Raw genomic sequence first — 12,704 nt, 5'->3', positions numbered from 1 at the left:
GCTTCTAGCTGACCTTCAGCACGTTTTGGCAGCTGCTCTTGATTGGGTTGTGGTGATGGTTTCTCTGTAGAGAGCAGCTGCCCAGGGTCATGTCTGAGCAGCTCTTCTCTTCCCTCTGCAGGTGATGATTGTGGTGGGTGGGCAAGCACCCAAAGCCATTCGCAGTGTGGAGTGCTATGATTTTGAGGAGGAGCGGTGGGATCAGGTTGCTGAGCTTCCCTCACGGAGATGCAGAGCAGGTAAAGGGAACTTTTGCTGCAACCTTCTTTGTTTCCCTAATGCAGCTCTTCAGCACTGGATGGAGGTCCTTAGTCCTCCTTTTAGCTTCTTCTGTGCCCCTGGCCTCAAGCAGCTCTTTCTTTTTGCCATGCCTTCCTCTTTCCCTACAGACATCTTTCCCTTCTTGTTCAGGTGGATGTCCTGCTCTCTAGTGGGATTCCTCCTGCCTGTCAGCCCTCCCACTGTCTCCCCTTCGTCATCTGTCTCCCCTGGCTGTTCCTCCATCAGTGTTTCCTCTCCTCCTCCCCCGCTGCTGTCTTAGCAGCCCACAGAGGTCCAGTTTTCTTACTGGTTTCCTAGTGAAAATCAAAGGAGCTGAGTCAGTCCCTCTTGGTGCGGAGGAGTGGGTGATGGAGAGCAGATCTTTAAGTTGGGAGTGTTCCTCCGAAAACCTCTGACAGGGTTGTGAATGTGGCTCACCATTTGGTGTTCCCTCTGGCTCACAGAATTACTCACTCAGGTGTGAGCTCCATCTGTGCCTTATGCTGCCATGTTTTCACGTGCATTTCACCTCCCACGTGACACGCATGTTTTATCACGCTCGACTTCAACGCCGCTAACCCGCAGAAAACGCCAAAGCCCCGCCCGCGCTCCGCTCTCCCCTGGCGGGCCAGCAGGACCTGGGCAGGCCCAGAGGGTTTGCTGTGAACCCTCTCCCCTTTCCCCAGGTGTGGTGTTCATGGCTGGCAGTGTCTATGCCGTGGGAGGCTTCAACGGCTCGCTGCGGGTGCGCACGGTGGACGTGTACGACGGCGCCAAGGACCAGTGGACGTCCATCGCCAGCATGCAGGAGCGGCGCAGCACGCTGGGCGCCGCCGTGCTCAACGACCTCCTCTACGCCGTGGGAGGCTTTGATGGCAGCACTGGTAGGTGGCTGGGCAAACCCCAGGCGCTGCCTGACCTGGCAGAAGGGCTTTTGGAGGCCCTGCAGAGATTGCAGAGCTTTAGAGCGGCTCCTGTGCCCTTCCCTGAGGGTTCCGTAGAGAGGGAGCCAGAAATGGGGCTTGGTGTTTGTTGTAACTACCCACGTGCGTGTTCTGACCTGTCAGTAATTGCAGAGAATGTCACCCTTATTATTTTATTTTCCTTATTATTTTCTTAATTTCTGTGCAATAAAATAAAATTATTTTATTGCAGAGAATCTCACCCTTTATTATTTTCTTTCTTATTATTATTTTTAGAACTGTGATACAGTTCTTTCAGCCTCATTCTCTGTACGATTGTGCTTTTTCTGGGCTGAAAAAGGATTTTTCCTTGTTTCAGTTAAATTTTTCATAACAACATGAATAAAATACTAGCAAGGAACCTTACAGGGATTTGTCTTGGCATAGCTGCATATTTAGATTCACACCTCTGCCTCTGCTGTAAAGCTCTGCCACTTGGTTAAGCCCTGAACTAACTATTGCAGCGGGGTCTGGGGGAATTTTTGAACCTTTGCATGGATGTTTTTGTAATGCTTGAAAGGATGTGGGCTTTTGGGCTTGGAATTTGGACCCTGCTCACCTTGGTGGCCTCAGCACATTGGAGAGGCAGCAGTCCCAGAGCAGGGGTGATGGGGTAACAGTTTTCCCAGCCACTGAAGAAGTGGCATTGACCTGCTGGTCCCAGCCTGAAGGGCAAGGGGTTAGGAAGTGGGATTGCAGGAGCATGGTGGGAATTACGGGCTTGGGAGGAGGTGGAAGGCAGATGAAAGTGCAACACCAATCTTTTTTTCTTCTCTTTTTTTTTAATTAGAAAACCTGTGTATCCCCTTTTTAACTAGGTCTGGCATCAGTTGAGGCCTATAGCTATAAAACCAATGAGTGGTTTTTTGTGGCTCCCATGAACACAAGAAGAAGCAGTGTTGGAGTTGGAGTTGTGGAGGGTAAGAAAATGAGCAGCCATTTCCATCAAGCAAATGTTACTTGTCAAACAGAAGCCTGAATGGTTAAGTGCAGTAGGAGCAGGGAACAGCTCTTGCTGTTCCCTGCCCCAGTTGGGAAAGATTGATTTTATACAACGTAATTGCTGCAACTTTTTCCATTCTCCTCTTTATCTTGGTGAAAAATCATGTGTAGCTTTCCAAGAGCCTCAGACCTGTATCAGACTAGCTCAAGCCTCCTGTGAATGCAATCAGGTGTGTGCAGGTTTCTTTGAGTGCAAATTCTGCTGGGCTGGTTCTGGCTGGGGAAAGCCAGCACTGCTGTGCACTGGGTGCTGCTGCTGGCAGATGCTGTGTGGATGGAATACCCATCATGGAAAATCTGCTCAGCCAGAGAAACAGGAACAGAGTCTGTCCCACAGCCCCAAGCTGGTGGTTTGGCAGGAATACTAAAACCTGTGTTTATTGACATCAGGCACAGCTCTGCTGAGGTTCCTGAATGAGCAGGGGCTGACGATAGCAGAGGCTGTGGCAGCTCAGAGAGAGGTGGCAGCTGCTGGCACCTCTGGGTCAGCACCAAACTTGAGGCAGCTGGAACTGAGCAGCTTGGTTTGGACTCAGGAGAATGAGAAGTTTAAGCAGGAACCATTTCTTCCTTCACAAAATCTATTCTGAAGCAAGTGAAAGGCTTTGTTTGAAATTGTCTTTAGTGTGGCATAGCACTTTCCTGTTATGCAGTGCAGAGCAGCTTTGGCACAAGCCTCATTATAAACCATATAAACCATGCTTTACAGTGCTTTGGTTGGACCTGTTTGAGTGGGAAGTACATGGAATATGTCAGTGTACATGAAATCTGTTTATGTGAGAAGAACAAGGGAGATAAAATCAGAATAAATAGTGGTCATTATGTTTGCATATTTAAGAAGCACATCCTTCAAAACTGGCCCATGCTTGGGAAGTGCTGGGCTGCTGTCAGTCATGGGAATTTATTTAAGTGGCTTGAATGCGGAAAAAGTATTAAATATGGACCTGAGAGATGCATTTCTATGGACAGATTTTCTACTAGATACTCATGAAATCCTTTTCCTTTACTTATTTTGAAAACACAAGTAAGTGTTGCATATGTTGGAGTCCATGATAAAAATAATAAGGGCATGTGATGGGCACAAGAGCTGATCATACTGGTGTAGGGAACAAGCTGCAGCTTGCAGTTAATCCACAGGGTTCATCTGGATGTGACAAAAATTGATCTGATGATCAATTATATACTGAAAATACTTAATAATCTATGTCAGCCAGGGAAATTGATCTTGTCTTGCTTGGATTGGCACTCTTGCTTGATTGGCTGACAAATACCAGGCAGGACCAACAGCACAAATAAGAAACGTTCCTAGAGACAGGAAGATGCAGAAAGAGGCCATGAGTGGGCCTGAGGGGGAAAGAAAAGAGCCAGCTTGTTCTTGGAGCCTTGCAAACACCCAGAAACAGGAGGATGCAAAAGCCTAAGGCTGAAGATAACTGCTGGCAGAATTGTGCATGCAAAGAATTGCACAGCTCATACATGGCCAGGCTCTGCTGTCATTGATTGAGAATTGGTATCATTTCTAGGTTTTGTACAAAAATTTAGGTTAGAATTTTTCAACCTATTTGTTGAGCTTTTTTAATTGATGTTCATTGTAGCATCTAGGAGACCTGGACTTGAACCAGAATGCCTTTTGCTAGCTGCTTTAGTAAGAAGAATTCTTCTCTGCCCAGAGAATTAACTGCCTAAATGCAAAACAAGCTGATAGATGATACAGGGAGACAAAGGGAGAGGATCAGTCAGGCCTGGGAGCAGAGAACACAGTAGAGCATCAGCCCTGTTTCATGTGTGATGCAGTCCCATGATATCTGATGGTGCTTCTCTGGTCTCAGCAGGTGTGTGTCTGTCAGCTTTCAGGGAGTTGGGGCAGGGAGGGCTGGATACCCCAGGAGACCCTCACACCACAGCGTGTCCTGTGCTGTCATCACTGGGCACGAGTGACCAGCTGGCCTCAGCTGTCACAGCATCTCTGGGTTTCCTTTTGGCCCAAGTTCTACAAGGTCGTGTCTGGGTTTCTTTGCAGGTATTATATTATTATAAGAAGCTATTTTGTATTTATTGCTCATGTGGTGCTGTAATTAATGTGCAGTGACAGCCTTTGAGCACACCTGAGTGGGGGGAACACTCCATCAGCAGAACACACCTTGATAACCCCTCTTCTCCTGGGCCAACAAGTAATTTGGAAAACCCTCTGGGCTGCTGACTTCTGATTAAGCTGTTTTGGAGTATCCTTGTGTTGCTGACAGTTTAACAGCTTTACAAACAATCATTCCTATCTGTGAGCCCACTCCAGATGCCTTTGCTTGGCTTTTCCTCAGACATCCCAGCAGGTTTTTGGTATTTGTGAGGTGCCCCGGATGATGGAAGGTAATTACTAATCTCCAATGACTACAAGTTAGTACATTGCAATTTAAGCTAGAAGTTGTTTTTCAGTTTTCTTGCAGTGGAAAATTCTGAGACCTTTTTTCTACTTGCAACATTTGCTGACTTGTTTGCCTGTGCTATCTTCCTGCTTGGTAAAAATATCTTCTTGTTTGGGGTGGGTTTATCCTTTGCTCTAAGCCATAAAAACCTTTTCTAACTAACCTTTGCCTCTTTGGTTATCCAATAAGACTGCCTCATCAATTCTCTTCTTCTCCGTCCAAACTTGCTTTCACTTCTATTTCTTCTTGAGACTCTACATTCCAAAACCTCTCTGCTGAGGGTCTCTGTGAGGCTTGCCCCGTTCCCAGCCGGGCTGTGTGTGTTGCAGGGAAGCTGTACGCCGTGGGTGGCTACGACGGCGCCTCGCGGCAGTGCCTGAGCACGGTGGAGCAGTACAACCCCGCCACCAACGAGTGGACCTACGTGGCTGACATGAGCACGCGGCGCAGCGGGGCAGGTACTGCTCAGCACGGGCACCACGAGGGATGAGAATCCTGACTCTGTGTTTAGGAGTGCTGATTTATTGTTTTGTGATGTGTATTGTGTTAAAAGGAGATGATATGGTAAAGCTACGCTAAAAGAATAGGAGAAAGGATTTCACCAGAAGGGTTGAAAGGAGTAGAAAGGAATGATAATAAAATCTTGTGGCTGACCAGAGAGTCCGAGACATTTGGACTCTCTGGTCAGCCACAAGATTTTATTATCATTCGGCCATTAATTAAAAACAACCCCATGAGACCAATCAAAGATGCACCCGTTGCATTCCACAGCAGCAGATAATTATTTTTTACATTTCGTTTCTGAGGCTTCTCAGCTTCTCAGGAGAAAAGATCCTCGCAAAAGGATTTTTCACAAAATAAGTCTGTGACACACCACCTGCTCTGCTCACACACAGGGAGCCAGACTGGGATTTGCCATTGCTGGGCTTGCAAGTGCAACCTCTTATGTGCCCCACTTCCCGTAAGGGGTGAAAATGTAACAGCTTGGAATCTCTTAGCAGCTCTTGTGGCTTGTTGTATTGCACTAAATAGTTATTTGGCTGTTTGCACTGAGTGTTTGGTAGTTTGCACTGTTCACATGATTTGTATCCTGTGACCTCATGGTCTTCCCCCTTTTCCCCCCGCTAAGTGTTAGCCCTGGTGCTCTCTTCTTGGCCAGTCCTTCCCCCTGCCCCTCCCCACTGGTATCCCTTTGCTTGTGGCCCTCCTTCTCCTCCCCCGCCATTCCCGGGCCATAAAATCCTCCTGCCATGAGCCATCAGGTCTCTTTTCCATGTGGGTATTCCCATCTGGTGGTTCTCAAGACAGTAAACAGAGGCCATCCGTTCCCACCTGGAGAAAAGCACTTCCCATCTTTTGCTCTCCTCTCTGTAAGACCGTGTGGGCTGGGGTCCATAGTTAGCCAGAGTGGACCCCAAACAGCTCACCCAGACATGGTCTTACAGTGGCTTTGACAAAATCTGCCAGACTGAGATTGAGATTGATTTCTGGATTAATGAAATAATGCTCGGTGTCTCTAAGTAGCCTTGCTAGCAGATACATCTCACCTGTAAGCGAGGGGTTCTCTTTCCAAATCGCCAGCTGCAGGCACAGCTGGGCACGGGAAAGCCAAGCTGCACCTCCCTCTCCCCTGTCATTGTAGGGTTTCAGAGGAATTTTCATTTTGGATTTTCCTGCAAGCACCCAGTGGGTGCTTTGCAGCACAAACGTCATCTGCACATTGGGTGATAACAAAATTCATCTCAGATTGTCCCTGGTTAGGTAGTTTTTAGTTGATTTTTTGTTGGCAAGAGTTGGTGATCTGGAGGATTAGAGGAAAGGACCAGTTGTAAAACAATTGGATTCTAGTCCTGATGGTTTCTAATTTCCTACATGATCTTGAGCCAGGTAGTAATTTGTCTTCTCTGTGATTGATTGTTCTTCTCTGAAAGGGAGAAGAGCTCTTATCCACTGCATTTAAAATCATCTTCAGGTGAATAGGAATGTGTCACTGTTGGTCTTAATGCTCAGTGTGTGCTGTGGGTCCTCCCTGATATTAAACTGTGCAGGAGCCCACAGGCAAGCCTGGGGGCTGCTCTTTGGGCTGAAAGACCCTGTAGGTTAAGCTGTGGTGGGAGTTCCCTTTTGAGCTGGGCAGGCTGAGGCTGCTCTCTATGCCCTGTCTCTCTCCTCACTTCAGTATCTTTTCTGTAGCTCCAGGTGAGGTAAATATGGACACACTGTTGGTTTGAGTTCTGTGGAAGAGGTTTGTAGTATCTGCTTGATGCTTGCACCTAGTCCAGTGCAGCCTTCCAGGAGAGCAGAATGAGGATCTCCTATTGTTGGCAGTGTGTTGAAACAGCAAGAATTTTGTGGCTGTGGTGAAATGGATTTTAGTGAGTTGCCTTTGTTGGAAACATTGCTCAGAGTGCTGCTTTACAAGTGTTTCTCCATGCAGCAAGTCCTTTGTTAGGAATGCTCATACTCCCCTGCCAAACTTCTTTGCAGTTTTCTGTTCCCCACCTGAAAGCCGAGCTCCTCAGGCTCTGGTTGTCCCACAGAGGCCCCTCCAGCAGGGATGGAGGGGACTGCCCAGTGTCCCTGGCCACCAGCAGTGCTGCAGCACAGTCTGCTGTCCAGCTCCAGCAATGACACGGTGCTCTGCGCTGCTGTCCCCGTGCTGACATCTAGTGGGGCTCAGGACATATGTCCCCAAGTCCCCGGAGGCACTGGGGCTGTGGGGATGTGCAGGTGCTGCCCAGGTTTTGTAGAATCATAATTTTTTTTGTCTTGGAAAAGACATTTAAGATCATCAGGTGCCACTGTTAACCCAGCACTGCCCTGTTCTCTGCTGAACCGCATCCCCAGGTGCCACATCTGCATGAACACTCCCAGGGTTTGCTGGACCAGCTGTGTGGTTCCCTTCCCCTGCTGGCAGGGATGTCCTGTCCCTGCATGCCCTGTCTCACTGCACAAGCAGGCAGTTCCATGGGAAAAAGCTCGAGTGGTTCCAACTCTTTTACTCTCTCACCTAAATTAGTTTACTCATTAAGTTATTTCTTACAAGTGTAAAATTTCCACTAACAGCTGAATATAGTCAAGTGCCAAGGTGCTGCACAGCCAGGCTGCTGGGCTCAGATGCAGTTAAGTGACTTTCCATTTCCCAGTGAACTGGGAGACAGCTGCTACAGCTCAGGAGCCAGGACACACACGTGGATGTGTTCTGCTCTTCCCAAGTGCTGCATGTTGGAGTGCTTCAACCACACCAAGGATGTGGCCCAGTAAAGTGGATATTTATGGCAGTCAGAGATTAATTGTATGTTTGCCAGAGGTGAACCATGAATCCCAATGCTATATTAGGATTTCATCACCTCTTGGTACAGTGAGAGATGGCCCAAAACCAAACCCAGCAGTAGCAAGCTAAGATAATTTGTAGAGGGGACAGGTGACAGTGGTAGATCTATGTACCTGTGCCCAGATGGGGATGCTCCTGATGGAGCTGCAGAGCCTCAGTGGTGCCTGTTCTGTGGCTCAGCAGCTGTTCCTGCCCTCTCCTTTCCTGACCAGGAGAGATCCTTGCACAGGGAGCAAGTAAAAAACCTGTTGCTATCGGGCTGGCAAGGCCCCTCTCCTCCCTGCACACTGGTTAATGCCCATGGTTGAAATGATGTGATTCAGATCTGTTTCTGTTTTACTAACATCCCACCTTGTTAATTTTAATAGAGACCTTTGAACCTATTAACGAAGATATGTTGCTGGAAGTTTTAACTCTCACGGATTGGTGAACATTTTAATTAACTAATTTACTTAATATTAGGCAGAAGTAGCTTTAAGATCTCTGTAATTCCTAGAGATTTGGCCAGGGGCCTTCAAAAATGTCTGAGAAGGTGGCATTGGAGGCACCTTGTCTGTGCCAAGTGCTGCCAGGTTTTGGGGTGGGAGGGGGAGGAGAGGAATCAAGTGGCAGCTTCAAGAGCTGTGAGGTGTTGAGGAGAGGAATATCATCCAAGGGATGAAGTCACGTGGCACCATGGCTTCAGGAAAAACAAAAGTGAAAGTCTTGAAAGGGGGAATCAGGCTAAAAGCAGAGGGTCCCATGGCAGAAAATATCAGGCAGATGGAAACAAGGTAGGGTGGGAGGCAGAGAGCAAGTCAGTGCAAAGAGATGGAGTAAAGGCAGAGCAGTGTCATGGGACTAGACTGCTGGTCTTGGATAGCCTGACAGCTTCCTAAGGGGGCACATCTGCCAGGCTTTACTGTGCAGGTTGCTGTAGTGCCACGGGGTGGGCGGGTGCAGAGCTGACCATGTGCCTGCTGATCTCGATGCACACGTGGCCCATGGTTTTGGAGGTGCCTTGGAGAGGCCAAGGCCATGGCCAGTAGCAGCAGCAGGGACGTGCAGCCTTGTCCCTGTGCTGTGGCTGACCTGGCTGTGCTTGGCAGGTGTTGGTGTGCTCAGTGGGCTGCTCTACGCCACCGGGGGCCACGACGGGCCCTTGGTGAGGAAGAGTGTGGAAGTCTACGACCCAGGGACAAACACCTGGAAGCAAGTAGCAGACATGAATATGTGCAGAAGAAATGCAGGTAACCATGATAAGCCTTTCTGTGGTGGTTGGCTCAGTTGTCTGTGTGTGGTTTTTAATGCAGTTGGTGTGCTCGTGGTGTGTGATGAGTGTTGTAAAAAGTAAAAATGGGAGTTGAGGGGTCTGTTTGGGGGTGAATTGGAATGTGGCAGCAGCGTGCTGTGGGGGATGAGTTAGCTCATGTCTCACCATCTGTGCTCTGCTTTGAGGGGTGTGTGCTGTGAATGGTCTCCTCTACGTGGTGGGAGGCGATGATGGTTCCTGCAACCTGGCCTCGGTGGAGTACTACAACCCCAGCACAGACAAGTGGACGTTGTTGCCAACCAGCATGAGCACAGGGAGGAGTTATGCAGGTAAACAGGCAGTGGGAGAGTGGGCAGCAGTGGAGTCATCCCTAACTTGAGGGCTGTGCCCCCTGAAGCTTTAATTATACCTTTTTTGTATGTTTTACATTGATTTCAGTAGAAGGAACTTTCACAGAAGTGGTAGACACCTCCCTTGTTGCTGGCCTTTGGCTTTGCAGGATGATTGTAGCCATGTGGCAGCCCAGGATCTGCTCCCACCATAACTGTGTCTGTCTGTTCTCACAACAGGTGTGGCTGTGATTCACAAGCCCTTGTGACACACGATCAAGCCAATGTGAGGAGCAGAAGTGAAGTGGATCCAGCTAGGTGGTGTTGGGAAGATGACTGACCTCTGACTTGACCCATCTCATTGCTGTTAATGTCTTAGCATGACAAGTGATGCGTTGCAAGCATCATCCACTCTGCAGTGGATTGCATAGCCAAGTGAAAATCCCTCTGGGGACGTGTTCCATGCTAGACACGAGGTGTTGCTTGTTATCTGTGGTGCAATCAGCTGTTCTTCTCGATGGCATGTGTCCTGAGATAAACACTGTGCTTGGACTGCAGGCACGGGATTTTTTGTGTGAAACAAAACTGCTACGTTTGGGCGTGTGAGTAAAAAGGAACGTTTCTGGATTTCTTCCCTACTGATGCTCCCTGCACATTGTTGGTAGAACTACTTACTCACTGTGCCTGGAGGGTGGACTTTAATACTGGCAGGGGAAACTTCTGAGCTCCAGCAGAGAAAAACAGCAGGAATGGACTGGAACAGGGTGGTCTGGCTCGAGTGTGACGCTGTCTCAGCCATACGTTTGTACATGCCACTGGACTGCTGTATGTATCCCTGAAATGCTTGTGGAAATAAACACCATGTGGTTTTTCTACTTGCCATGGATGCTGTGTGCTGTGCGTGACGGGACCTGCTGGGCAGTGCCTTCCTTGGGGCTGAGCTCTCTGCTCCTGAGCCACACCAAACTTCCCAGCCCCACACAACACATGCTGCTCCCACGGGGTTTGTTGCTCCTGTGAAACAAATGTTGCTTGAATAGAAAATGTTCCCAACCCACACGTTTCAGCTGTGCTGAAAGCTTCAGTTCTAGCTCTGTCCAGCATCTCAATGCCATTTCATAATAGAGCAATTTAGATGTTAAAAAAAACCTGATGGTGCCATTAATGTAGAGACATTCCATGCAGTGAGAGCCCTCTGTCACCCAAGCAGGGATTAATGAGCCAAGTAAAATACCTGCAGTGTTTTAATGCTTCCAGAGCAGGGAGATTAACTAATCACTGTCACTGTAATTGCTATTTTAGTCTTGCCCTTACTAAAAGCATTCCTCTGTTAGTGTGAAGAACTCATAAGATTATTCAAAACAGACAAATCTAGATCCAGATTTAAGGGACCTGTCTTGCTTATGTACCAAATTCTTAAAGTTTTCTGTTTAAGAAGACGTTGACTTTAAAATACCTTTTTGTGTCTCCCTATGAGCTCTGACATGCTTCTGCATACAGAGGTGAGCTCCCAGAAGCTCCCCAGCTAAAGGGAATTAGTGAAGAAAAATAGTTTTTCTACTCTTTTTCTTGTTTGTTTGGGTTTGGTTTTTTTTCTGTTTTCCCACTGTAGATCAGCTGAGGTTTTTGTTGTGGGCAGCTGTCCAGAGTTGTTGTGCTGCTTTCTGTCTCCATAGATCTGCTCTGTGTGACCTTCGACAGTAGAAAAGAAAAATACTTAAAAATTTATTTCAGAGGGATCCAAGCTGCATCACCTTGTGCTGCTTCTGTAGAGGAGTGGGTTTCTTCTATAAATATGTGTTCTTTGGTGTTTGAGTTGACACAGTCCTTGTAAGATGGTGCCTGTTCACTGTGGGGGAGCAGCCCCTGCCTGTGTTGTGTCACTGCCCTGCAGAGGGGCTGGCATTCCCTTCACTGGGAATGTGAGGTAGCTCCCACTCCTCTTTGGATATTCTTGCTTTCACAAACAAGGGCAAACTGTCTAAAGAAAAGGCATTACTACTCTTTATGTCTACCCTTCCACTGTACGTGAGCTCAGAGGTCTTGAAAATAGTAATTAAGAAAAAAAAATTAGTCTTTTCCATGATACCCTTTAAACCTTTTGCTTTGAGTTTTACAATCTGCAGCAAAACGTGCCAAAACCATAGTGTGACCTGCTGCTCTCCTGTCAGCTGTTGCTTACTGTAAAAGCCATTGAGGCTGGTAGGAATGTACCCTGGTAGGAATGCATATTCCAGTAGGAATGTACCCAGTAGAAATGTATATTCCAGTAGGAATGTACCCAGCAGGAATGTATATTCCAGTAGGAATGTACCCAGCAGGAATGTGCCCAGTAGGAATGTTTCCCTGACTGCAGCTGCCTTTGGATCAGAGTCCTGAGATGCACCTTTATGGTGCCATAAGGAAGGTGGTGAGGCCTCAGCTGGGACAGACTCAAATTCACTGGCCCAAAAGGTGGTTCCCTTCCAAGCAGCCTGGGAATAAAGGATAAAATGGGACAGACAAAGCCTTTCAGTCCTAGGTAGCATCTCTTGTTAGGCAGAGGTGACTGGACAAGGCTGGACAAGCATTTGGGCACACGTGGCCCTTGTTAGCTCTGGTACAGACATAAAGCTAAATAAACTCCCCTTTGAGCTACTGTACAGCCCAGCTGCAGCTCAACAGCTGGGAACAGTTCCCAGCCCACATTCTCACACCTCTGGCTTCACTGGAGTAAAGGCAAATATTATCCAGAGACTGTGAGTTTATGTGGGCTGGAGATAAAAATTGGTAGGTACTGCTAGAGAGGTGCAAGGTTGCAATTTGCTGTGTTTGTCAGGTGGGAAAAGTGGGGACACCTGGAGGTGGGATAATTTTATCTCCTGCTATCCATCTGTTCATAGACCTTTCTTACTTGTAAGGAAAACAGATTTTGGTGGTTCTCTGCTCTTGTAAAATGGCATTTCTGCCCAGTGCTGGCCCAGAGCTGGCATGCTGGACAGGGCTAGGACTCCCAGCCCTTGCCAGGGATGAGTGATGCTGTTCCCAGCCCAGCCAGTGCTCCTCCTGGTGTTTCCTCCCTTCCCTTCCCTCCCAAACGTTGCAGTGTTATGCAAGTCAAGTGACCTCGTTTTCCAGCTATGCAATACAAACAACATGTGATGA

The 12,704-nt window shown here is 47.9% G+C and overlaps 1 protein-coding gene across 3 annotated transcripts in view; it reads left to right on the top strand.

The window, feature by feature from the left end:
• Positions 1–10,440, top strand: part of KLHL3 (kelch like family member 3) — a 49,737-nt gene extending 39,297 nt beyond the window's left edge. For all 3 annotated transcript variants that reach the window (XM_030229147.2, XM_009091397.4, XM_018915402.3), the window contains exons 9-15: positions 122–239; positions 948–1,145; positions 2,042–2,143; positions 4,975–5,103; positions 9,068–9,208; positions 9,417–9,560; positions 9,801–10,440. In XM_030229147.2, the coding sequence (XP_030085007.2) occupies positions 122–239; positions 948–1,145; positions 2,042–2,143; positions 4,975–5,103; positions 9,068–9,208; positions 9,417–9,560; positions 9,801–9,829 (861 nt within the window). In that variant the 3' untranslated portion in view covers positions 9,830–10,440. The remainder of the gene's footprint in view (positions 1–121; positions 240–947; positions 1,146–2,041; positions 2,144–4,974; positions 5,104–9,067; positions 9,209–9,416; positions 9,561–9,800) is intronic.
• The last annotated feature ends 2,264 nt before the right edge of the window (positions 10,441–12,704 follow it).

This window comes from Serinus canaria, chromosome 13, assembly GCF_022539315.1.
Source record: "Serinus canaria isolate serCan28SL12 chromosome 13, serCan2020, whole genome shotgun sequence".
Taxonomy (NCBI): domain Eukaryota; kingdom Metazoa; phylum Chordata; class Aves; order Passeriformes; family Fringillidae; genus Serinus; species Serinus canaria.
The sequence above is the reverse complement of the archived record's forward strand: the minus strand, read 5'-3'. Positions and strand labels throughout refer to the sequence as shown.